The 24,608-nt window shown below is 42.0% G+C and overlaps 1 protein-coding gene across 2 annotated transcripts in view; it reads left to right on the forward strand.

Annotated features, from left to right (window-relative positions):
- The first annotated feature begins 627 nt into the window (after nucleotides 1-627).
- Nucleotides 628-24,608, forward strand: part of ZNF76 (zinc finger protein 76) — a 34,970-nt gene continuing 10,989 nt past the window's right edge. Inside the window, exons 1-6 of one of the 2 annotated variants that reach the window (XM_027876702.1) lie at nucleotides 628-714; nucleotides 12,618-12,786; nucleotides 22,417-22,497; nucleotides 22,664-22,741; nucleotides 23,227-23,426; nucleotides 24,435-24,503. In XM_027876702.1, coding sequence (XP_027732503.1) covers nucleotides 12,714-12,786; nucleotides 22,417-22,497; nucleotides 22,664-22,741; nucleotides 23,227-23,426; nucleotides 24,435-24,503 — 501 coding nt within the window. In that variant the 5' untranslated portion in view covers nucleotides 628-714; nucleotides 12,618-12,713. The remainder of the gene's footprint in view (nucleotides 715-12,617; nucleotides 12,787-22,416; nucleotides 22,498-22,663; nucleotides 22,742-23,226; nucleotides 23,427-24,434; nucleotides 24,504-24,608) is intronic. The other variant, XM_027876703.1, reaches the window with a different exon arrangement.

The raw sequence follows: 24,608 nt of genomic DNA on the forward strand, positions 1-24,608 counted from the left end.
TAGTGAACCCCTGAATTGCCCATCTTCTCTCTAGACCCGTCCCGATAGGCTCCCCAGGTCGCGACAGTACTTCCGTCCTGACAGCACCCTAGGCCGCCAGGTTGGTGGCAGCTAGCACCTGGGTCCTGGCCGGCTTCTTTCAGTCCCCTCTTGGCGTCCCTCCCCGTCTCCCAATCTCCCTTAGGAGAAGAATGGAATGATTTATCTAGAGAGGAAGGCAAGGGAGGCGGCGGCTCGCCGGTTGCCATAACGACGCTAGCATCAGGAATACCTCCCAGGCACGGCGTCGTGACGCCATCACGCCCCCCAGCTCTAGGTTCCCCCGGTCCCCTCTACCTTGTCGTCAGCCCTCGAAGGGGGAGGGGCGAGGCGGGGGCAGGGAGGGAGCCTCTGAGAGACTCGGACCAGAGCCCTGGTGGCCCAGGCTCCAGTTGCCCCGGAACCAGGATAAGCAGAAGAGTCGCTTCACCAGGGGGCGGAAGCCGGCGCGCTGTGCTGTAGTCATGCAGGTTCCGGGGTGGCAATAGGGGCGCGGCTGTCAGGTGGGCGGGTGGAGTGGGGGTGGGGGCTCCGGCCCCGGAACCTGTATTTCAGGCGAGGCAGCGCTGCGCACGGGCGGGAGGGCTATGGCGCAGGCGGGTTGCGGGGCCGGCGCTGGTAGATGGGCCCGGTGCATGGCGGTCTGTCGGCGGAGTCGGCCTCGGGGGCTGTCAGGTTGGTGGCTGCGGGGAAAACGGGGCTGCTGTCCCGGGGCGGGGGAGCCGGGCGGGCTCAGGGCTCTAGGGGGAGAGGAGGCCCCGAGTCCGGCATGCCCAACCTTCTCCAGCCCAAATGGGGCATCCGGGCGGGAAGGAGGGTAGGCCTGGCCTAAGCCGGCCCGGCTCCTCCTCAGTGCCCCCTCCCCAGAGCAGGGTCCGGATCCCCCCACCCCCCATCCCGCCTCCCGTGACCCGCCCCCACCGCGCGTGATCAGGCCTCCTCCTCCTCCGCCTATCCCCCCGCCCCGCCGCTGTCCTCGTGACCTTTGCACTCTGCCCCCCTCCACCTGGACCCACCCGTCGCCCCTCCCCACATCCGCCGGTTCAGTCCTGACACCTCCTGGGCCTCGAGGGGCCAAGCCGGGGCCCTGCGTCTTCTGCCCCATGATGCCCTGGAGGTATCCCTGGCACCTCTCCTCTGGGGATCGCTGCACCCCACGTCAAGCTGTCAGTCAACAGCACGTGCCTAGCCCTGTGATGTTTTACCTTAGGCCAGTCTTTTAATCAGCCTGGCCTCAGTTTCCCCATCCATAAAATGATGGGGTTGGACCTCTGAGAACCCTTCCAGTCCTAAAGTTATCATCCTATGGAAGGCACAGGATAAGAGTTTCTGGAGCCTCACACTCCACGTACCTTTGTTCTGATAATCTTAGAGGGAAGGGAAGGGACATAAGCATTTATTAAGTGCCTGCTATGTACCAGGCACTATGCGAAGGACTATTTACAAATATTACTTCATTTGATCCTCACAACAACGCTGAGAGGTAGGTGCTATTATTTTCCCAATTTTTACAGTTGAGGAAACTGAGGAAGATAGAGTTTAAGGGACTTGCCCAGGGTCCCACAACTAGTGTCTGAGGTCCAATTTTAAAATCAGGTCGTTCTTGACCCCAGGCCCAGCTCTCCACTGCGCCACCTAACTGCTCCAAAAGGATCCAAAGAGGATAATATTGTCCAGAAAGGATAATAATAATGTTTTTTCTGCAGATATTAGGGTAATTGACTCCATGACCTATCCCTTTGTTCACGATCCTTTAGCCTCTTGCTTCTGGTAACCTACTCTAGAATCTCTTTATCCCATAATATTCATAGTCCCTCATTTTGGTCCCATGACTCTATCCTTTACTTCATACCTTTAACATTCTTTGTATCCCCAGGGCTAGTCTTCAGCCTTCACACTGGGCCTGGCACATAGTAAGTGCTTAATAAATGCTTGTTGACTGACTGACTTTATTAATACCCCACCCCAAAATGCCTCCATTAGCCCAAAATCATATGATCCCCTGAAGTTCCCATCCCCTTTCCCCATAATGATTCAGATTTCCAGTGACCATAAACCCTGATAGCTTCCTGTGTTACAACGGCATTCATCCTATGCTGCCCTTCAGATTCCCAGACCTACATCTGCCTTGACCCCAAGTTCTCATGGATATCTTCTAAAACCGTCACCACCCTCCCCTCTTCACCTCTGGGCCCCACCAGTTTCCCCGTGTCCTTTCCTTCTCATCTGACCCCATGCTCACATTCCTAACAAATTGATTTCAAGAAGGACCTCCTTCTTCCCATAGTTCCCCCTTTCTTCTCCCTTGAGCTCCAAACACTTCAACCATTCATTTAATTTTGACCATGAGGTGTCAGCTCCACAACATCATCCTGCACATTTTTGCCCAAAGAACTATGACTCTGTTCAGGGATTTAAAGCCAGCTTCTGACAGCAGTTCAATCACCAAGTTCTCTCACTTTGGGTTCACAGTGAATGAAGCCATCAGTTCCCCTTGGAAGCACATGTCACTGCCATAAATGTATTTATTAAGCATTGTCCTATGTATACTCTTCATATAGGATGCTTTGTACTTCAGTATGTACATGCAGACACTGCCCCATGTTTTGCCTGCAACGTCTTCCTGCACCACTCTAATCCTGGGAGTACTTTCCAATCTTCTCACACTGGAAAAAAGTCTAGGTTGAGTCTTCACAGAACGTGATTGATAGTTAAGAGTTAAGGGGTGCCATTGAAATGTTCGGTTCAGTTAATGGTATCTCTCCATTGCTGAGGGATTTTGTCCCAAGGTGGTTTTTACATCAGTGGTAGATGAATTAGTACTTAAGTATTGAAGTCCCAAACCCAGGAATTAGCAAATTCAGAGAGGAGAAGCAGAGGAAAAAGCCACTGCTTTAATTCACAGTCAAAAATAATACTGTAAGAGGTGCACAAAACCAGAAGCTTATTTCTGGTGCTGATTTCTACATACATTGAATAAATGTGCCCCCCAAAAGGTAATGATTCAGTCCCCCACCTTAAACATTGTGATAAGTGTTAGTCTTTGGCCACTCAGTATTTCTGGTACTGAAGATGAGCATATATTTAGGTCATAGTGTATAGTTAGTGTGTATGGCCTCAGTCAGGCTGATATTAAACCATCACAGCTGCTAAGGAAAAGATGCAAAGTACACTGTGCTTGCTCAAGTCATTTTTATGTAGCTTGAGGAGATCATGTCTCAGCCCTCAAACTTGGCCTCTACTGTCCAAGATACATTAGTAAACCGATAACAAAAAGCAACACCCTAGAGCAATTAATTCATCTGGTTATTTGGGTGTTTCCATTTTGTTCCATTCTTTGTTCAGTCCTATCACTAAGCATGTAATTAATTGCCTTGCCCTGGTTCAACTCCCTAATTCTACTCTCGCCCACTGACTCTTAACACTATACCTCTGCTACCATCTGGCAGCTTCCATTAGTGATTAGGAGGAGGGAATGGGGCTAAGGTTAAGAGCCCGGTAAGGCAGTGGATCTTAGGGAGTAGAGCTGGAGAAAGACCAGAGTTAATGGGAAGGATAAATAGTAACCCTCAGTTTCTAGCCCTTCCTCAAAGTACTTCAGATAACTAGGAGGCCTGAAGGGCATAGGTAGTATAGAAAAGGCAGGCAAAATTCCATAAAACGTGAAATAACTAGGGGGCAACTGCAAGGTAGTATATAAGCAATTCAGTTCAAGCTCACAAGCATTTATTAAGAATGTATATGGGGCCAGCTAGGTGGCACAGTGGATAGAGCACCGGCCCTGAAGTCAGGAGGACCTGAGTTCAAATCCGGCCTCAGACACATAATACTCTCTAGCTGTGTGACTCTGGGCAAGTCACTTAACCCCAATTGCCTTAAAAAAAAAAAAGAATGCATATGGATCCAATGAAAGAATGTGTATTTAAGCATTTGAAAACTAAAATGTGATAGTGAGTGGTAGGATGACTTTTAATTCAGTATGGTAGATCTGGAAGAGACCTTTAAAGATCACCTGGTTGTTTGTCTGCCTGTGTAAGCTAGGAAGTGATTTGAGAGGGTGAGATGTCAGGGAAGACTTTGTCATGAGCTGGTTCTTGAAGGAAGTTATGCATGTGGATCAGAAGGGTTCTGGAAGCAAGATGGGAAAAACATGATGAGTGGAGGAATAGTAGAGAATAGTAAGGTGACTAGCCTGGCTTCCATAGAGGGTTAGCTTGTGCACAAAACACTCTCGGATTGGATAAGTGGAAGAGGGGAGGCTAATTGAGTCAAGAAGGCTAGACTCGGTGGGAAACTTCGATTCTGTCCCACCAAGTAATAAGGAGCATTGGGGTCTGAATTCAAATTTGGATTTATGAGCTTAGTTTGAAACAAATAAAATATTATTTATCATTCATTTGGTCCCTCTGGGCCCATGTTTTACTAAGATTTTAATTACTAAATAGTTATCAAAAGCTTTTTGAGTATAGTTAATTCAGCAAACATTTATTAAGTGCCTACTGTATTTGAGTTATTGCCCTTATTCCCAGGGCTTGTGACATGATAAATTTATACATTTTTTTATTCGACAAATACTTATTGAGAGTTTCCTATGTAGACATATTTCCTTAAACTCAAGGAAAATAAAGAACAGGGTACGCATTAGGGTCTGGAAGCCCATTCCCTTACCTAGTTATTTTCAATTTGTTATTTTAAGGTTTGTTCCTCGTCTCATGGGAAGAATCCATTTATTCATCTCTCTGGTTTACCAGTCTTAGATACCCATTCTCATTCTAATTGTCTGGCTGGTCACTGGCAGGAGTCATTTAAAGCCCACATACATATAGATTGTGTTCTCTCACTCCCCATTGGCAAGAAAAATTAGCCCTTGTGAATGTGAGAATTGGATGAGAAACAAATAATTCAGTAGCAAGTGCCTTGCACACACTCAGTGCTTAGAATTGTACATGAACGAATGAGTGAATGAATGAATGTAGCTACCTCAATTGAAGGGATCAGTGGAATTGGCCTTCAGGTGCTTTTTGTTGGACCTGCTAACATCATCTCATTGTACCTGGCCCTTGTGGTTTTAATGTGGATAAAAACCAAAGTATATAGGCATGAAAATAAGCAGGATAAAAATGTGGTCAGTGCTTTTAGAGCAAAAAGAAGATACTGATAGCAACCATCTAAGATCTTCTCTGGGCCAGGGACAACATGGTTGTAGCCCATAATCAAAATGATGCACAATAATTTAATGGGTTAGACAAGACTGGATGTCACTTTGATCTAACTAATACCAGAAAACCTGGATGCGTTTCTCTTCCAGTGCTGTCTGTATGACATACATTGCAGCATCTGTCATGCAGTTAAATAACTCTTCATTTAAAGTTACAAGTAACTTATTATTTTGGTAGATTTGTCATTTTATTTGGTAGCATGTTACCTTTGAAAAAGAGTAATTTTAACAAAAGAACATATATGGGTATGTGTGTATTTCCTTTTAAGGTTTGCTAAGCACTTTCCTTGCAGTCCTTGAAGAGCAGTAGAATGGGCATTTTTATTCCCATTTTACAGATGAGAGAACTAAATTCTGAAAATGTTAAGTGATTTGTTCACAGTAATACCACTTGTAGAAACCCAGGTCTCCCAAATCCAAATCAAATAAAAAAGTGAGCACAGTAGTGTTAGGATCAAAATCAGAATAGTAAATGAATGTATCGTGGGACTCACCACATTGTTATAGTTGTGAAGTATGGATAGTGCTTCACTAAGTTTGGCCAGTTTCACATGTAAGGCTTAAGAAATACACATGAACTGTCAGTATAAAATTCTGAGCCCAGTAGTGCTCCAGAAATGCAACAGCAATTCCACTGAACCAACAATATATCTCATGAATAGAGGATCTTAGAATTGTCTGTAGCAAAGCATGCTCTAGAGCATTCCTTTGAATGTTACTAAGATTCCCTAAAGGCAAACTTAAGGACGTGTGATATCTGCCTTTATGCATAGCAGTCAACAATGAAAATGTGCCCCCACACAGCACATAATGTACCACAGTGTAGTCCAGCTGTTTGAAGAATATCAGATTAAGGGTTTTGTTTTGTTTTTTTCCTTTATTACAAGGGAATGCTCTCTTGATCAGGGTCGGGGAGGAACATATCTGGAAATGAGTGATGTAAAAACAAAAGGCATCAATAAAACCTAAAAATACATATCCAATTAAGAAAACAGTGAATCTTTCTTTGTACTGCCTTTCTTATACATATATCTGGTCATGTTACTTCTCTGCTCAGAAATCTTTGGTTGTTCTCGAACAGAGACTTAGATATATGAGGCCAGATATGCTTTGGGAATGGCATATAGCGTGAGTAGAGGAGATTAACATGAGACAAGGGCAGAGAAGTAAAGTGGTACCAGACCATGAAGGACTGCAAGTGGCCCTTTTCTCAGTTGCCAGTAGGGAGCCATTTGAAATTTCTGAGCAGAGGAGTAATATGATCCAAATCTGTATATAAGAAAGATTATTTTGGCATCTGTGTGATGGACGGATTGGAGGAAATAGAGTGGAGGTGAGAAGACTTTAAAGAAGGCTATTACATTAGGCTGACAGATGCTGACTTAGAATCTCTCCTCTACAAAGTCCTTTTCATGGTTACAGTGGAAATCATCCTAGGTTCTCAAAGGATATGCCATTGGAATGTGTAGTACTATGCTAGTAAGACTTTCAGTATGATTCTAGCAACCAACTTAGTCTTCTTTCTGAGGAATAGCCTAGCTAGCTTCAGAAATCTAGTCACCAGTAGGCTAGCCACCTGATAGTGAAGTCTTTGCCCATTGCATGCATTAAACAGAAAGAGACAAAATAACTTTGTGCTGTGTGACTACCCTGACCCCTACCCCTGCTTGTATAATGGTAGTGGAGTGGTAGAAAGGAGGTAGATTGAGGTATAGAGGGTACTCAGGATAATGTAGGTTTTGGTACTCTACATGTGGGCTCCCTGTCTAGTGACAAACAAGTGGACATGCTGGTAGATGAACTGAATCATACCAGCTGGCGTACTCATGATAAATGAAACCAGAGGAATTGCACAAGAGAAGCTCAGCAAAGGATGTCATCAGAGAGTTGTCTGATGGGAAAACAGCAGGGTCTCGTCATATAGCAAGAATGAGAGTTCACCGATGGACAGCCCAGTGCTATGATGGTATTCATATGTCAACCAACCTAGAGGATGACCTCCAACAGGTTGCCCACCCTCCCCAAAGGGAGATCTACGGTAGGACATAGACAAGAGGTCCACAGGACAAAATGGTGTGGATGAGTTGTGACTGGCATAGTTGGAGGGATCCCCCCGCAGTGGGATTACCCATCCATCAGTCATTCAAAGTAACTAGAATGGGGGTAGCTAGGTGGCGCAGTGGATAGAGCACCGGCCCTGAAGTCGGGAGGACCTGAGTTCAAATCCGGCCTCAGACCAAACACTTGACACTTACTAGCTGTGTGACCCTGGGCAAGTCACTTAACCCTAATTGCCTTAAAAAAAAAAAAGTAACTAGAATGGCAGCAGGGAGGCATGGAGAAGATGGGAAATAGGGAGAAAAAACATTTAGCTGATGAAACTGGGAATGAAGATGAACTTGTAAATTTTTTGGTAAGCTTACGAGATCCAAAATCCTATCTGCAAATCTGTGTTCAGGAGTGATATCTCTAAATAAGATGCAACTATCATCAGCTTTTGCCTGGCTCATGGTACCTAAGCCAGTAGTAATTTATTTTCAAAGAGGAAAAATAAGTTCACCCCTTTTGTGTGTGATAACAAAGATAAGGAAACAAGATTGAGAACCTCAAATTTAAACTCACTTATTCACTACTATGTAAACTGACCCTTAAGATACTTGTGTTCTGGGGCAGTTAGGTGGTGCAGTGGATAGAGCACTAGCCCTGAAGTCAGGAGGACGTGAGTTCAAATCTGGCCTCAGACCAAACGCTTGACACTAACTGTGTGACCCTGGGCAAGTCACTTAACCCCGATTGCCTTAAAAAAAAAGATACTTGTGTTCTAAAATATTTTTGCCTCAGACTTTCCTTTATTGCTGGTTTGGTTTTAAACTTAGCCATTATTACCATGTTAGGTGCTCATACACAAGTGATATATTAAAATGGATTTAAACATGTGGATAGAAATGTGATTCTTAAAAGTATTTGCTTTGGCTAAACAGATTCCATTTGGTTGTAAAATTCAGAATGTTGAATGTCCTTTGGAATGGAGAACAATCCACTTTTCCTAATCTTCATGGCTCTAATGCAAATCATGTGTGTAGATTTCTAGTGGCTGAGTTTAAATCGTATTAAAAAGCTACTTAGGATCTTAAAATCAATTTGTACCATTTCTGTGAGTTCCTTTAGATATGCCTTTAATTTGTGTATTACATTAATGCAGATTTTTGTAATTAATTGCCTGTTTTCTATTTGTTTTTTTGCATGGTAGAAGTCACCAGAGCCAAGTTTTTTAAACTACAGTTTGTGTGTGTAGGTGGGTAAAATATATCATCCCACAAAATAACAAACACTTAAATCATGTTCTCAGAACCCATTTTTTATTGTCACTTGCCATTAGTCCTGCCAGTTTTCCTATATCCTTAATGAGAAGTTAAGTTTTCTTAGCATACAAAGGGAAGCATAGAGAAGGAAATCAGGATGTGAGTTCTAACTCAGACACCAACTCCCTGAATGACCTTGGGTAAGTCACTTTCCATCTGAGGGGCTCAGTTTGCCCATCCAAAAAATGAGGGAGTTAGACTGGATGACAACTTCAACTGTAAGAGTCTATGATTATGTTTTGGGCTGTGAAGTTTTCTTCATGGATATTGTCTTAAATTTCTTATCAAAATAAAATCATCCTCCATTTTTTCCCTCTCTAAGCAAACTAGATTTGTTTACTTACTTGGCTTCTGGATTCACTTTCCCAGTGGGTGAGGCAGAGCACAAACAACTTTGTTCCAAATGTTCACTTGTATTTTCAGTGACCCATGTGATGGTATAGAGAACAGGAGTATTTGGTTAGAGATGACCCTAGACTGGATGTGTAGATCAGATTAGAACTCAACTAGAACAAATCAAAAAGACAAATAACTGTATCTACTCTTGTATTTCCTACCCTGTCCCTCCCTCTCCTCTTTGCTCCACCCATCTTTAAAAAGAAAATCAAGAAAAAATGTGGGGGTTTCCCCCCCACACTATTCCTAACCCTCAATATGCCTTTATTTTTCTACTTTGGAATTTGTGTAAAGTTAACACTAGCGATCAATTTCATGGGTAGAGAAAGAATGAAAAACTTTTTCTAATATTTACATTAATGAGAAGTTATTACATAAAATCAAATTTCTTGTGTCAGAATAGACAAAAGTTTAAAAGGAGAGTAAATTCAGCTCCTCACCGGACCACTGATTCTGATGGGTTCATTCATTCTCATACCCCTCTCTCATCATCTGTGTTGTTTGAATTCCCCGTATAACTTTAGCACTTTGGGGGAGAAACTACATCAGTGAACCAAACTGTAGCAACTGCCAAATTCCCATGAACTTGGAATATGGCAGAGCAAGAATATTTGGAAGTACCCACCATTTCATTGCTGTGTTAAAGTCATTGTGGGACAGAATAGGGAACAATTTTCAGTATTCTCCAGACCATGTACTTTGGCTTATGCCTAAGGTCAATGACTGCCTCAGCCCTTGCTTGAATACTTCACAGATCCATGATTTCATCTGAGTGTAAGACCCCCTCCACAGATGAAGATCCAACTCCTTCCATGCCTTAACACATGAATAGGGAAATATTAGAAGGTCCTAATTGGCCACAGGCTGAAACCAAATATAATGTTTTAAGAAAAATTGTGACACTGGTTGCTATGTTCTTCTTTGAATTAAAGATCCATTATTTCATCAGTATGGGGTACTCTTTCCATTGGTACAGAAGCTAAGCCCTAGTAGACAGGCCTTAGGCATTCTCATGAGTTGCTGTGACTCCAAACATTCCCTAATCCACTTTACCTAATCTTCCTCACAGGTCTGATGCAAATCATGTGTGTAGATTTCTAGCAGCTGAATTGGAACCATATTAAAAAGCTACTTAGAATCTTAAAAATCAATTGATACCATTGCTGTCAGATGCTTTAGCTAAGCCTTTAATTTGTCTATCACATTAGTGTAGATTTCTGCAATTGCCTGTCTTCTGGAGATGAGTGTCTTAGACAGTTTAGCTAGGCTAAGAGCACCATAGTCCATTTCTAGGCCCATCTTGGAATCAGTACCTTGATACTAAGGTTGGTACATGGTACTTGGTACTAGCTTGCCCTGACATAAAGCTGTGAAAACAGGCTCCCCCCAACACCGTGATGATTGTGGGGGGACTTTAATAGATGACAGTGATACATATTAGATGGAATATAATGATATCTGAGAACTGAAAAACAGTCCACTATATTCAGTATAGTGGATTTAGGCTTTATTTAAAGTTCTTTTTTTCAATTATATATGTATATATGCATATACACACACATACACATGCCGATTTGTATATATAATACACATTGTGAAATATGGAGAAGTTGGAGAAGAGCAATAAAAATGGTTAAAAGTTTATAGACAGATAAGAGTAAATATTAAATGTGTTAGGGTTAATTTGGAAAAGAGAAGACTAGGAGATAAGAATTGACTTGTCTTACTGTATAAAGGATTATTTCCAATCTACACCAGAACTATAATTTATTTCATTAGCATAGGGAATTTCGAGTCAAGAAGCTTCCTCTACCAATGTAGATTGATGTGTAACTTAGAGTTTTTGAGACTTATGTGTGGCATTGAGGAGTTAAGTAATATTCCAAGGATCACATAGCCAATGTGTGTCAGAGACAAGACTTGAACCCAGGTCTTCCTGACTCTGAGGCCAGCTCTGTATCTATTATACCATGCTGTCTCTCTACTGATATTTTAATGCTTTAAAGTTGCAGAAGCATTTGACATGCATTTTCTCTCAACCCTTTGAGATCGATGCTACAGATATTAGCCCATTTTACAAATTAGAAAACTGACACAGACAAGTTAAGTGATTGGCCCATGAGGAAGAATTTGAACCCAAATCTACTTAATTCCAATTCAGTCTGCTATACCATGTTGCCCTTCCAAAATATAGGCTTCATCCCTAAACTAGTTTCTTGGAAAGGAAAAAAAAAATGTATGTATATATGCATATAGCAAAAGATACAAATTTATCATTAAAATATGTATATATTTACTTTTTTAAAAAGTTCATTCAAATAAAGGTTTTTTTGTTGTTGTTATCACTTTTCTCTTCATCTTCACCCTTTTAATTAGCATTCTTTTCTCTACCTGTCAATCAGTAAGCATTTAGCAGGTGTTTACTATACCACGAATGTGATTATATGCCGTATTGAGGTTTTGTACAAGCTGTATTGGGGGTAAAGGTCAGGAAGTGCAATCTATATTCAGACTAATCAAACTAAGTAGTTATTCCCGATGAGGAAGACCAACCCTCTCTTGACAATCTGATTTACAAGTTTCTATTGAACAGTGATACCTGTATGACTATGTGGTGGGAATTGGTAACCACATCATTGAGAAATTAAAATAAGAACTTTATCTACATTGCCTTAAGGTTAAATCTTAAGGAAATCCGGTTGTTTGGTTTTTTGGGTTTTTTTTAGTAAAATGTTGCTCCTCATTGTATCCATTTGGGTGGAAAGATCAACCTTATTTATTTATCAGTCTTTGGCTTCTTATCAAGCCCTTCCTGTGGCAGTTGTTTGTAGCAGTTGTTTCCCTGTTGTGATGAGATTTGGATAGTGCCTTTGTAGGACAGAACGGGCCTTGACCAGGAGTCTGATGAGACAAATTAGACATCACTGCTGGGATGTACTTTGGAGTAGATAGGGCCATATAAATCCAGGTTAAGGGTCTGGATCCAGAACCAGCCTAAGAGATCATTACAGGTAGGTTGCAAGTATCCACGTAGGCAGCCTGGGTTCAAGGTCAAGAAGAGCTATCAACAGACAACAAGAGTTGTGCCTCCTAAGCCTAGGGCAGGAGACACCCATTCTCTGCCCTGGTTTATGCTCTCTGTGGAGTGCAGGTAGGCAAGGGTTCACAAACATATATGTGCTTGCAACTTCAAAGAGGCACCACTCTGCAGGTGACGGTAACTCCTGTTTACAGCATAGATAGACGGTGAGGCCTTTGGGGCCTTGATCTTGACCTAGTACTCCTGGATCCTGAAAAGTAGGAACAGTGGGAATTATCAGCTGCCTGTCTTTCACTGTGCCTCTATTTAAGATAGCATTCCATTGGAAAATGGGTTTTGATAAATGAGCTCTTTCTAAGTCTTATGACCATAATGCCCCTATTTCGTTTGTATTCTCCATTTTGATCAATTATTCAGCATGTTTATTGAAAGTTCTGATACATATATTGAAATGGTTCTCCCACTTTCCTTTCTAGGCCCTGGCTGCTCCTTCCCAAATAAATGCCTTTCCAGCAGAACAGAGCTGTGTGATTGACAGTATGTCATTGTCCTCTCTTGTCAGATTTGTGACCTAAAAGGAAATTTCTTCACCCCGCTGTGGCTTCCAGGGCTGCCCAAAACCAAAATTCATGCCTGAGAGTGCAAGCAGCAGTGTGCCATGGAGAACTTGGGACTACAGACGGTGACCCTCAGTGATGGGACAACAGCCTTCATCCAACAAGCTGTCAAAGGTAAAAGTTTTTAGGGACCCCACAAACCTAACAGCCCATCAGCAGTGGAGCCCTTGGTTGCAGAGAGCACTGCAGTCACCTGGAGAAAAGCCACATATATGAATTCTGCATCCTAAACTGCTAATCTTCAAATCCTCTCAGGTACAGGAAGCAGGATCAGCTCTCTATCAGTTCTCATTCTCAACATGCCATCAGAGCTCTATCTTCACTTAGCATAATAACAATAACTGACTTCTATCTAGTGTTTTAAGCATTATCTCTTTCTAATATAAAAACAACAATTCTAATAATAACCATGTAAGGTCAATAGTATAGGTATTATTATCCCCAGTTCACAGATGAGGAAAATGAGGCTGAAAGAGCTTAAGTGACTTGTCCAGGGTTATATAGCTAGTATCAGAAGTGAAATTCTAACTTAGGTCTTCTTGACTCCGAGTCTTTTTTCCACTGCACTTCCATTGTGCTTCTCTGTAATCATAGGATCATAACATTTCGATCTGGAAGGGACCTTGCAGATCATCTCATCCAGTCCTCTTGTTTTAAATAGGAGAAAACAGCAGCCCCAAGAAGGTGAGACACGTCTGAGGGACGAACCAGGATTCAAATACATAATCCAGTGTCCTTTCCACTACAGTGCCTTTCCCCTTATTTCAGTATTACTATGAAGCAGTTCAGTACCCTACATTCTGATAAGATTGATCAGTCAAAATGTGGAAATACGTGTAATATAATTATACGTGTATAACCTACATCAGATTGCAGGCCATCTTAGGGAAGGGGGAGATGAGGGAGGGGAAAAAATTTAGAATTCAAAATCTTATAGAAGTGAATGTTGAAAACTAAGAATAAATAAATAATTTTTTTAAAAAGAAAGAAAAAAGTGTACAGCAGAGGACAAAAGAAAATTTATAAGGAAGCAAAGAAAAATGGACAGTTCTGAACACAATGTATAGTATTTATTATATAGGCTTTTCTTGAAATGGAAATTTATTGCTGTGTATTTTGAATCCTCTCTTACATTCTGCTGTGCACATGGCAATGCTTTTTTTTTTCTTTTCTTATTTTGTATTTAAGTTTAAAAAAAAAAAAGATTGATCAGTCAACATGTATTTGTTGAGTCCTACATGTGCCAGGCCAAGAAAGTTGGGGAAGGAGGGTACAAAAAAACATAGGTCTTGCTCCTTAGCCCTTGGCATCGAAGAGCTTACAGTATGCTTGAGAAGATAAACTATGAGGTATTACTACGTAGTTAGTATTGAGGCTGATCTCCTATGTGGTTTATTGAGAGATAGTTCATTACCCAAGAGTTACATCATATATGATGGAAATCATAACTAGTATTGCAAGGCAGGGTATGCCAATTTCTGTGGAAGTGCAGGAGAGATCAGGATCACTGTGAGGTGATGTAGTCGGGGAAGGCCTCACAGAAGAAGGGAAGCTTGAGCTAAGCTTTAAAAGATGAGCTCTTAGTTTGGTGGAAAAGGTAGGAATAGATTCTAAAACCCTGTGCAGAGGAATAGCTGAGGATTCGGGGAGGAGTAACTGGGAGCAAATGTGATAGGTTTAAATGTCTGCTTCAGATCTTGATGTTTCCACATGGAACCAAGAAAGCTCAGCGACTTTGCATTTTGGAACCACTGAGCACACTGAGTTTATTGAAGATTTGGGCCCTAATTTCTTAAAGGAAAGAGAACAACTCAGTAAGACCATGTTTGTCTTATCAACAGGACCACTTAAATCCAAGAGCCTAGATGTTCACAACAGGCTGAAATTAATTCTTCATAACTGCCCCCAGAGAACTTAAATATTTTTGGGGGAGGATGGAGATGGAATTATGTAAATGGAAATTCTGAGCATCAGGGATCCTGTATGGTTTAGGTTTTTTGGGGTTTTTTTGTTTTTTTATCGTTCTGAGGTGACCTTTGGCTATAGTTGTATGCAAAACTACCAATGCAGGACAGCAAATGCTAATTGAACAATTTTACAGTGTTCCTAATGGTTAAGTGATGCTGAAACAAACTACATTTGCATTCATCAGTAACTACATGACTAGAGTATGCTTTTTAGAGCCTATAATATTCTAATATAAAAATTAGACACTTTGAAAAGCTAAAATGTAGATTAAAAAACTATATTTTTCCAAACCGTAATTTGGGATAAATACCTTTTGAATGAATTTCTTATAAACAACTAATGTAATCCATGATGTATGGATGGATACTTGTTAAATTGAATTTGAGAGTGACATTACAGAAGATAAGAATTTGAAGGGAACTTATCAGCCTAGATCAGGGGTGGGGAACCTGCAGCCTCAAGGCCACATGTGGCCCTCTAGGTCCTCAAGTGCAGCCCTTCAACTGAATCCAAACTTCACAGAACAGATCCCCTTAATGAAAGGATTTGTTTTGTAAAACTTGGACTCGGTCAAAAGGTCACACTTGAGGACCTAGAAGGCCACATGTGGCCTCAAGGCCACAGGTTCCTCACCCCTGGAGTTGACCAACCCATTTACCAAAGAAATAACCAAAGGATTGTCCAACCTCTGCTTGAAGACCTCCAAGAAGGGGAAGCCCCAGCCATCAGTTCTGTGGCTCCCAGAATTGAACACATCCACCAGATGATGTCTTAAGAGGGCAGAATACAGTGGGACTGTTACCTGCCTGTTCCTGTAATCTGCCTCTCTTAATGCAGCTCAAGACTACATTAGCTTTTTTTGCTGCTGCATCACATTGTTCATTCATACTGAGTTTGAAGTCCACTAAAACCCTCAGACCTTTTTTTAAGAAAAATGCTGTCTAACCGTTATGCCTCCTCTATCTTATACTTATGAAGTTGATTTTTTATAGCCAAGTGCAAGACTCCATTTATCCCTATTTGATTTCATTTTATTAGATTCAGCCCAATGCTCTAGCCTGTCAAGATCCTTTTGAATCCTAAATCTATCATCTACTAGCTAGCCATCTCTTCCCATCTTTATGTCATCTTCAGATTTGATGGACATAACATCTATACCTTTATCCAAATTATTGATAAAACTGTCAGGCAGCATGGGGTTAACCACAAATCCCTGGGGTCCCCCATTGGAGATCTCCTGCCACACTGACACTTACTGAACCTTTAACAACAGCTCTTTTAATCTGCCTATCTTCCCCTTTCTGAATCTATCTGATTGAATTGCTGTCTGATCTCCATCTTCACAAAAATAGTATGAGATATTTTATCAAAAACTTTGCTAAAATATAGATAAATTATATGCACAGCACTCCCCTTATCTACTGATTTAGTAACCCTGTCTAAAAAGGAAGGGAGGCTAATTTGGTCTGACCTCTTCTTGATGAAGCTGGACTGGCTCTGTCATCACTGCTTCCTTATAGATGTTTACCAACTATCTCTTTAATGACCTCTTCTAGAATTTTCCCAGGAATCAAAGTCAAGCTCACTGGTTTGCAGATTATCTTCTCTTCCCTCTTTTGAAAATCAGGACAACATTTATCCTTCTCTAATTTTGTGGTACCTCTTCTGTTTTTCCGTGATCTTTCAAATACTCATGACATTGACTTAGCCATCCCGTCTTCCAGCTCTTTCAAGATTCAAGAAGGTCCTTCATCAGGGCCAAATGACTTAAATTGATCAAAGGCAACCAGGTGCTAGATTATTATCTCCTTACTTGTCTTGGGTTTCAACCCCGTAAGTTATTTGTGTTCTATAATTTCCATTTCCTTTGCAGAAAAGACAAGAACAAAGTAAGAATTCAACAACTCTGCTTCCTCTCTGTGACCAGTGATCATGGTCCCAACCACTTCAAGTGAAGGTCTTCTCCCGTCTTTGATCATTCTTTTTTTTTTTTTTAACCTAGTATTCATTAAAAAAAGAAAGAAACATGGGTAGAAAAAGAAATGTCAGGAGTAGAACAGATATCAATGAAAGACCAAGGTCTTTAATAGTGTCAGTCATGAGGGCTTGTGAAAAATGATGTCAAAATTTGGTTGCCCAGAGAAGTTCGATCAGTGTTATATATCAGTTTCGTGATGTCTGCCTGAGTTCTGGATAGAGAACAATGCTCTCACGCTTTCCCAGTCACCAGTGAAGGGAAGCAAGACTGTGGCTTGCTCCCATGTTTTTTAGTATGTTGTTTTCAGCAATGCTATGAAACTCCTTCAATGAGGACAAAAATGGCATCAAGGTCATCTGCTATCCTGACAGTAAATTATTTAACTTGAAAAGGCTACAAACCAAGACTAAAGTAGGGGGAGGAGTTGGTGCATGATTTTTTGTTCACAGATAATTTTGTACTGGATGTAGCCTCTGAGGCTGACATGCAACAAAGTATAGATTGATTCTCTGCTGCTTATACTAATTTTGGCCTAACAATTAATACCAAAAAAAAAATAGGTTCTTCACCAGCCAGCACCACACCATCCATATGTGGAACCATTGGTTACTGCAAGTGGAGAAATTTTGAATGCTCTGGATAAGTTCACTTACCTTGGCAGTATACTTTCCTGGGATGTACACCTTGATAATGAGGTTGACACACACACATTACCAAAGCTAGCTCAGTGTTGGGAAGTTCTGAAGGAAAGTGTGGGAGAGAAGAGGTATTAGACTGCCTACCAAACTGAAGGTCTACAGAGCCACTGTGCTGACCTCGTTGTTGTATGCCTGTGAAACCTGAACAATATACCAGTACCATGCCAGGAAACTGAATCGCTTCCATTTGAAATGTCTTAGGAAGATTCTGAAGATCACCTGGCAGGATAAGGTACTGGCCACTGAGGTCCTTTCTCAAGTTAAATTGCCAGGCATTCAAACTCTGCAGCAGGGAGTGCAACTCCAATGGGCTGGCCGTTGTTCAAATGTCAAAAGCATATTTGCCTAACTGATTATTTTACATAGAACTCACACAAGGCAGGCACTCACGTGAAGGTCAGAAGAAGCAATACAAGAAAATTCTCAAGGTCTCTCTGAAGAACTTTGGAATCAATTGTGTGACATGGAGGACACTGGCAAAGGACTGCCCAACATGGCATGCCCACATCAGAAAAGGCACTGTGCTCTGTGAGCAAAGCAGAATTGCAGTAGCTCAAAAGAAATGTGAGATGTGCAAATTTAGAGACATTTCTACTCCAAATGTTCATGTGAACTATTTGTGCCCAACCTGTGATAGAGCCTTCTGAGCTCATATTGGTCTAATCAGTCACAGCCAAGGTACATATTGTACCTTGACCCCAACATAGTGATATCATTTTGGTCCTCTTTGAGAATGAAGGACAACAACCAATCTATCAGTATAACTTTAAAGAAACCATTATTGTTGTCCTTTGCTTCCTTTGCCAACTCAACTCATTCTGTGCTTAAGCAGTTCTGACACTGTTTTTATAGAACCAAGCCACACTCATATTCATCCCTCTGTTGTCTGGTTTTGTTTCCGTTTCTATACAAGAAATGTCGTTGGTTGGTGAGTTCCCTGTGCATCCACATCCCTCTTCATATAAATCTCATTTTTCTTCCTCTTTGGAATTGTTTTCATTTGAGTCTTCAGAGTATAATTCTTGGGTGTCTCCCATCCTTCCTGGATTGACTTCTGAAGCATTTTAATCCATGGGATCCTACCATTCTTTCCTCTGAACCTTTTGAAAGCCTTATGACATTGCCTCTAGATTTAGGAGTTCATCTTGTTTTGAGACAATGTAATCTAAAGAGGCAGTGTAATAATAGGCTGGTTTGGAGCAGGAAGGTATGTGTTCAGGTCCTACTTTTATGGCGTACATAGAACATACATAGAGTTTTATGTGTCTCACAGGTTTGTGACCCTGGATGGGCAGTTTCCTCCAAGCAGAGCAGGTACTCATTGGGAGTTCCCTGTTCCAGTGAAATAGCATGTCTGGGGATTCAAAGAAAAAAAAATCTAGCCTTGATTACAAAAGGAAGAGTTATCTCTTTTAATGAATATTCAAATCAGTTCCATAAGGATTTATTGTGTTATTTTTCACTCATGTCTGACTTTTCGTGACCCCGTTTGGGATTTTCTTGGCAAAGATACTAGAGTGCTTTGCATTTCCTTCTCCAGCTCATTTTACAGATGAGGAAACTGAGGCAAACAGGATTAAGTCACTTGCCCAGGGTCATACAGCCAGTATCTGAGGTTGGAGTTGAACTCATGAAGATAGGTCTTCCTGATTCCAAGCCCAGTGCTCTATATCCACTGTGGCACCTAGCTGCACCTGCACCTATTATGTGCAAGGCATTGTGCTTGGTCTGTTGAATACAAAGAAAAATTAAATCATCCTTGCCCTCCAAGAGCTTAAATTTTATTGGAAAGTACAAAATATAAACAGATAAATAAATGTAAAATAATGGGAGGAGGGAGAGAACACTGTCAGCCAGGGTCATGAGGAAAAGCTTTCTGTGGAAGATGGCACCCAAACTGAACCTTGAAAGAGGAAGAGGAGGCGCAGCTAGGTGGCACAGTGCATAGAGCTCCAGCCTTGGAGCCAGGAGGACCTGAGTTCAAATCTGACCTGAGACACTTGACACTTAACTAGTTGTGTGACCCTGAGCAAGTCACTTAACCCCAATTGCCTAAGCAGGAAAAAAAAAAAAGGAAGAGGTAAAGAGAGAGTACATTCCAGGCATGGGGGAGGGGGATGACATGTGATAGCCTGTGCAACATTAACATCTTTCCCCTCTATTGAAAATACAGTGGAAAAGCTTAGGGACTATTTCCAGGACAGTATTTCCTATTGCAAACCAGTTCCATATTAAAAATCGGTCTCATGGTCTAGTCTTCTCCTATAAGTAATAGTCAAATTACTTTACTTTGCTTGGAAAATTCATGTTTTCACTCCTTTATTACCTTCCTAGTGTCTTCATTCTCTGTCTTGATCTCTGTCTCCTTCTCATCCCCCCTTTTTTGTTTATTCCTATCTGCCTATGTATCCTTTTGTCTCTTCACTCTGATGCACCTGTCCAGGTCACCGTACTGTGAGCAGCCAAGTAAATATTTCCATCTTGGGTATCTGTGGCTATGGAAGGCTTCTTTTCTGAAGCCTGTGTTGAATCTGATTCTCTACAACCATGAGGAGTTCTGCAGTGTCTCTCTTGATGTCTTTCCTGAGCTCACTTTGAGCTCTAAGGAGAGACATTATGAGCATCATTTCACTACCAGGGCTTCTGAAGTGTTATTTCAGACTTACTCCTTGGATTTCCATCTTTAGTTATGTCCTCTTCACAGATTCTATTCTTCTTGTTTTTAGAGGAAAATCTGGGGAAAACGACCTCCCCCATGTAATTCACCCCGACACTTTTCTGTTATTTTGAAATTGTAACTTCATCTACCAGCAGAGACCTCTCCGGGGCTTTTAAAACAATGAGCAAAACACATTTTGTACTTGCCAAGACAGACAAGGTCAAAATGAAAGGAACGTCCAGCTGCCTGCTGGAGTGGGTGAGAGGGCAGAGTCACTCAGTAGTCACCATTTCAGAATTTGGATGCACCCTACAGGCCTTATTCCAAACCATAACTGAGTAGGAATCTCTTTTGTAACATTTGATTGCAAAAAGCGATTCCCTCGACATTTTCGTGAAGATTTCCAGTTATGAAGAAGAAGCTTCAACTCATTCTACTTCTGCACCCAACTTCCCTCTCTAAACTGTCTCTATCAGCTTGCTCCAGACAAAAGCACTTCTTTGGGGTTATACTCTACCTGCCACCTTGCATTAACTACCTGACCCTTATTTTCCTGGATAAAAGGTACTCAAGCTCTAAATCCGAAACTTAAAAAGAAAGCAAATCCTAAATGTAAATAGTACCCTTCAGTCACCTAGTAATTTTCCTTCTCTTATTGGGACTCTTTCAGAAACATAATGACTGACACTCCAACACACACACACACACACACACACACACACACACACACTCTCTCTTTTCTCTCTCTCTCTCTCTCTTTCTCTTTCTCTCTCTCTCTCTGTCCTTTTAATATTTGCTTAAAGCAACATTTTCTGAAATGGACTGAGACAAAGAAAAGCAAGAATTTTAAGAAACCTAGATTCTGATTAATTTTTCCATTGCTTGCTATGTGATATTATGAAATTCACTCCTCTTTAAGGTATGTTGGGATGGGAACACCAAAGATTTATGAAAATTATGAAGGATGGTAGTTGACCAAAACCAAGTCAATCACGTAACCCTTCCTTAATTTAGAGTTAAAATTGCAGTGGATTGAAAAGGGAAAATTATATGAGTAAATATGATAACTAATGATTTAAATAGTTGGGCTTTATTTGTGTGCTCCTATGAATGGGTTTACCCTAGGTTTCTATCCTGGACCCTTTGTTTCTCTAAGTTATCTCATCATCTATATGTACAGGGCTCTGAAATTTACCCGTCTAACTGTTGTCTCTCTCCTGAATTCCATTCTTCTGTCACTGGCTGCTTAATGGCTATCTTTACCTGGATATCCCCTGAGCATCTCAAACTCAATATGTCTAAAATGGAATATGTTATTCCTCCCCCAACTTCACCCCTCCTCTTAACTTCCTCATTTCTTTCAAGGGCACCACCATGCTTCTAGCTGTCCAGATTTGAGATTCTAGAATCATCTTCAACTGCCCATTCTTGTTCACTTCTAATATCCATTTGGTTGACAAGTCTTTCTGCCTCCACATCTTTGGCACAGGGCTACCATCCTAGTTCAGTCCCTCACCACCTCTCACTTGGACTATTTTAATGGTCTCCTAATCAATATCCCTACTTCCAGTGTCTTCTCTTTGCAACACTCTCTACATAATTGCCAAGTTAGTATTCCTAAAGGACAAATTTGACCACGAGTGTCATATCTCCCCTGCTCAGAAAGCTTCAGCAGCTCCCTGTTGCCCATTGGACAAAGTGCATTTAAAGCCTATCACAATCTAACTTCAGCTTATTTTTCCATGTTTATTTTATTTTACCACCCCTCATGTACTCTGTGTTCCAACCAAACTAACCTTCTTGCTGTTTTTCATACATAAGATTTCATCTCCCCCAGGCCCCAAACCTTTAGTATTCTCCCTCCTCGTCTCTACCCATAGGTCCATTCAAGGCTGCTCAAGTTACAGAAGTCCTTTCCTAACCTGCCCATTTTTTAGTACTTTTCTCCTGCCCCAAAATAAGGTTCCTGGGGGACAGATACTCTTTCCTTTTTGTCTTTGTATTTCTGGCACCTAGCATAGTCCCTGGCATATAGTAGGTACTTAATAAATGTTTGTTGAACTTAATTAAATTAATATGAACTGCTAGCTATTAGGATTTATTTATCTTCCCTTGTCTTCAATCATTTCAGTAACTTTTGGTTGCTTTGTCCCTCACTTCGTGGTAGTAACCTGGGAAGGTATGGGCAGAAAGAGTGATGTGAAGAGTCTCAGAGTTCCTGCTTCATAAACAGTCTCTATCCCAGGTTTCTCCCTTCATACAAGCTAGGGATATGGTGTAGGGGAGGGAAATGAACATTAGTGCCCCATGCTGTTGAGAAAAAGAGCTAGAAACTCAGATAGATTCTTGCTGGTGTTATTATTAGGCCAACCGTTTCTTAGCCCATTAGGCTAGTCATTTCTTAGTCTTTGACCAACTTTCCTTGATTTCCATTGTTACAGGAGAGAAGCTACTTGAAGGGCAAGTGATTCAGCTTGAGGATGGAACCACAGCCTTTATCCATCAAGTGACAGTCGAGAAAGGTGAGGGAAGGCCTTCCTTGTGCTTAGGACAGCCTGGAACAGACCTCCAGAGCTCGGACTTTTCTGAGGCCCAGAGACAACTGCCCTAGAAGGTAGATGTGAACAACGACCCCGGGCAAGGGAGTCATCGGTCACATATCTTTTGTTTGTTTGTTTGCTTTTATAGAATCTCTTTCCTTTGAAGATGGACAGCCTGTACAGTTGGAAGATGGTAGCATGGCCTATATACACCGCACACCCAAAGGTGCATGTCAGCGGGGGACTGGAGGGAAAGGGGGTGATATAGAGCCAAACATTATCTTCACTCCTAAGAGTTTGCAGGGGGCTAGGGTAAGTGTGGGCATAATGGGTGGCAAGATCCCACAAGGTCTTTATTGTTGCAAAACAACAGTATCCCTGAATATCTAACTGGGGACAGGGTCTGATTTTATACTCCCTCTGGCTTGTTGTCAGATCATTGTTCTCCAGGGAGGTGAGGTTTAGAAATCACTGACAATGTTCACTTACCCAGCAAGGTTCTTTAGGAGACCTTGTTCTGAGAAGGGGGCAGTCCAATGATGCCCCAAGAAATCCTATGTCCTTTAGCTCCAGGGAGAATGAAAGCCATCTACAGGCCTCTGAGAGTCCTCATAGGCGAAAGAGACCCTTCCAACTGAGTCAGTGCATTCTGATCTTAAAGCAGTGGTTGCTACTGCATCCCAGTGGTGCCCCTTTTTTCCTTCTCCACAGAAGGCTATGACCCTAATGCCCTGGAAGCTGTCCAGCTGGAAGATGGCTCTACTGCCTACATCCACCACCCAGTGGCCATGCCCTCCGAGAATACTGTCCTGGCTGTACAGACAGAAGTGGGCCTGGAGGATCTGGCAGCAGAGGAGGATGAAGCCTTCAGTGCAGATGCCGTGGTGGCCCTGGAGCATTATGCCAGCAAGGTGAGATGATAGCTGGCAGCTGAGGAAAGCCAGCCACTCGGCTCCACAGCAGCTTTCATTGTCGCCCCCCTCCCCTCTCCTACAGGACACGCCAGCCTCCAGGGGAGTGAGGGGTGGTAGGCACTGAAGGGAGTGAGCCTGAAGGCCAGGCCTGGGAACCTCTACCAGAGCCTTCCACTTCCCCTCATCAGGGGGCATGGGCTGATTAGTCACTGCTGGTCAAAGGCTGTTTACACACTGCCTTGTCTGCCCTGACTGCAAAGGAGGCTGCATCCAGCAGGGTTTGGGCTGAGTGTGGCTTAACTGTCCTGATGTCTGAGGAGGACTGGACAGACAGTTCATGATCATGTTCTTTGTGATGGCCACTTAAGCCAGCAGGCTTTTTCTATTCCCTTCGTGCGCCCTCACTCTCTCTGTCTCTCTCCCTCTCTGTCTCTCTATCTCTCTGTGTCTCTGTCTCTCTCTCTCTCTTTCTCAGCTCTTTGGAAAAGTCGTCTCAGTGGGCAGGGATTAGGTCAGATGTTCTAAAGCAGCCATGACACTTTAGAACATAAGAATAGTCACAACCATAGCACATTTATGTAAGAAGAACTTAAAGAGACAAGGCTTATTCTGTACCCTGAAGGTCAATAAATTATATCTCTTCTGGGGCTGGTTAATTTGCCCATTTGTCTGAAGACACAGGGAGCAAAAGTGCCTTTCTTTAGTGCAGAGGAAAGAACCCTAGACTGAGAATCAGGAGACTTGGGTTCTAGTCTCAGCTGTACTATTAATTATGTGTCCTTAAGCAAGTTATTTCCCCTTTCTGGGCCTCAGTTTCCCAATTTATAAAAACTAACCCACTTTCTGTAGCATTTAAGATTTACTAAATGCTTTGAATGTGTTATTAAAATGTGAGGCAGTGTTACTTTTATTTATTGGTCTTAGGTTTTCTCAGAAGCTTCAGGGTCAATTAGTGTACCTGTACAAGATAGGGAGCACCCACATTCATGCTTCTTCAAACCACAGGTGTCTGATGTGGAGGAGGGTGTCCATTCCCAGCTGAAGATGAATGAGTCTGGTGTTGCTGTTTCTCAGGTATGTGCTGTTCAGTTAGAAGTCTGGGACTAGGGAGCTCACTTAGCCCAGCTATGGCCATGCCAACAGTTTGCAGCTTACATGGCTGCCTGAGGATGGGTCTCC

Source organism: Vombatus ursinus, unplaced genomic scaffold (assembly GCF_900497805.2).
Source record: "Vombatus ursinus unplaced genomic scaffold, bare-nosed wombat genome assembly UNPS02014811.1, whole genome shotgun sequence".
Taxonomy (NCBI): Eukaryota; Metazoa; Chordata; class Mammalia; order Diprotodontia; family Vombatidae; genus Vombatus; species Vombatus ursinus.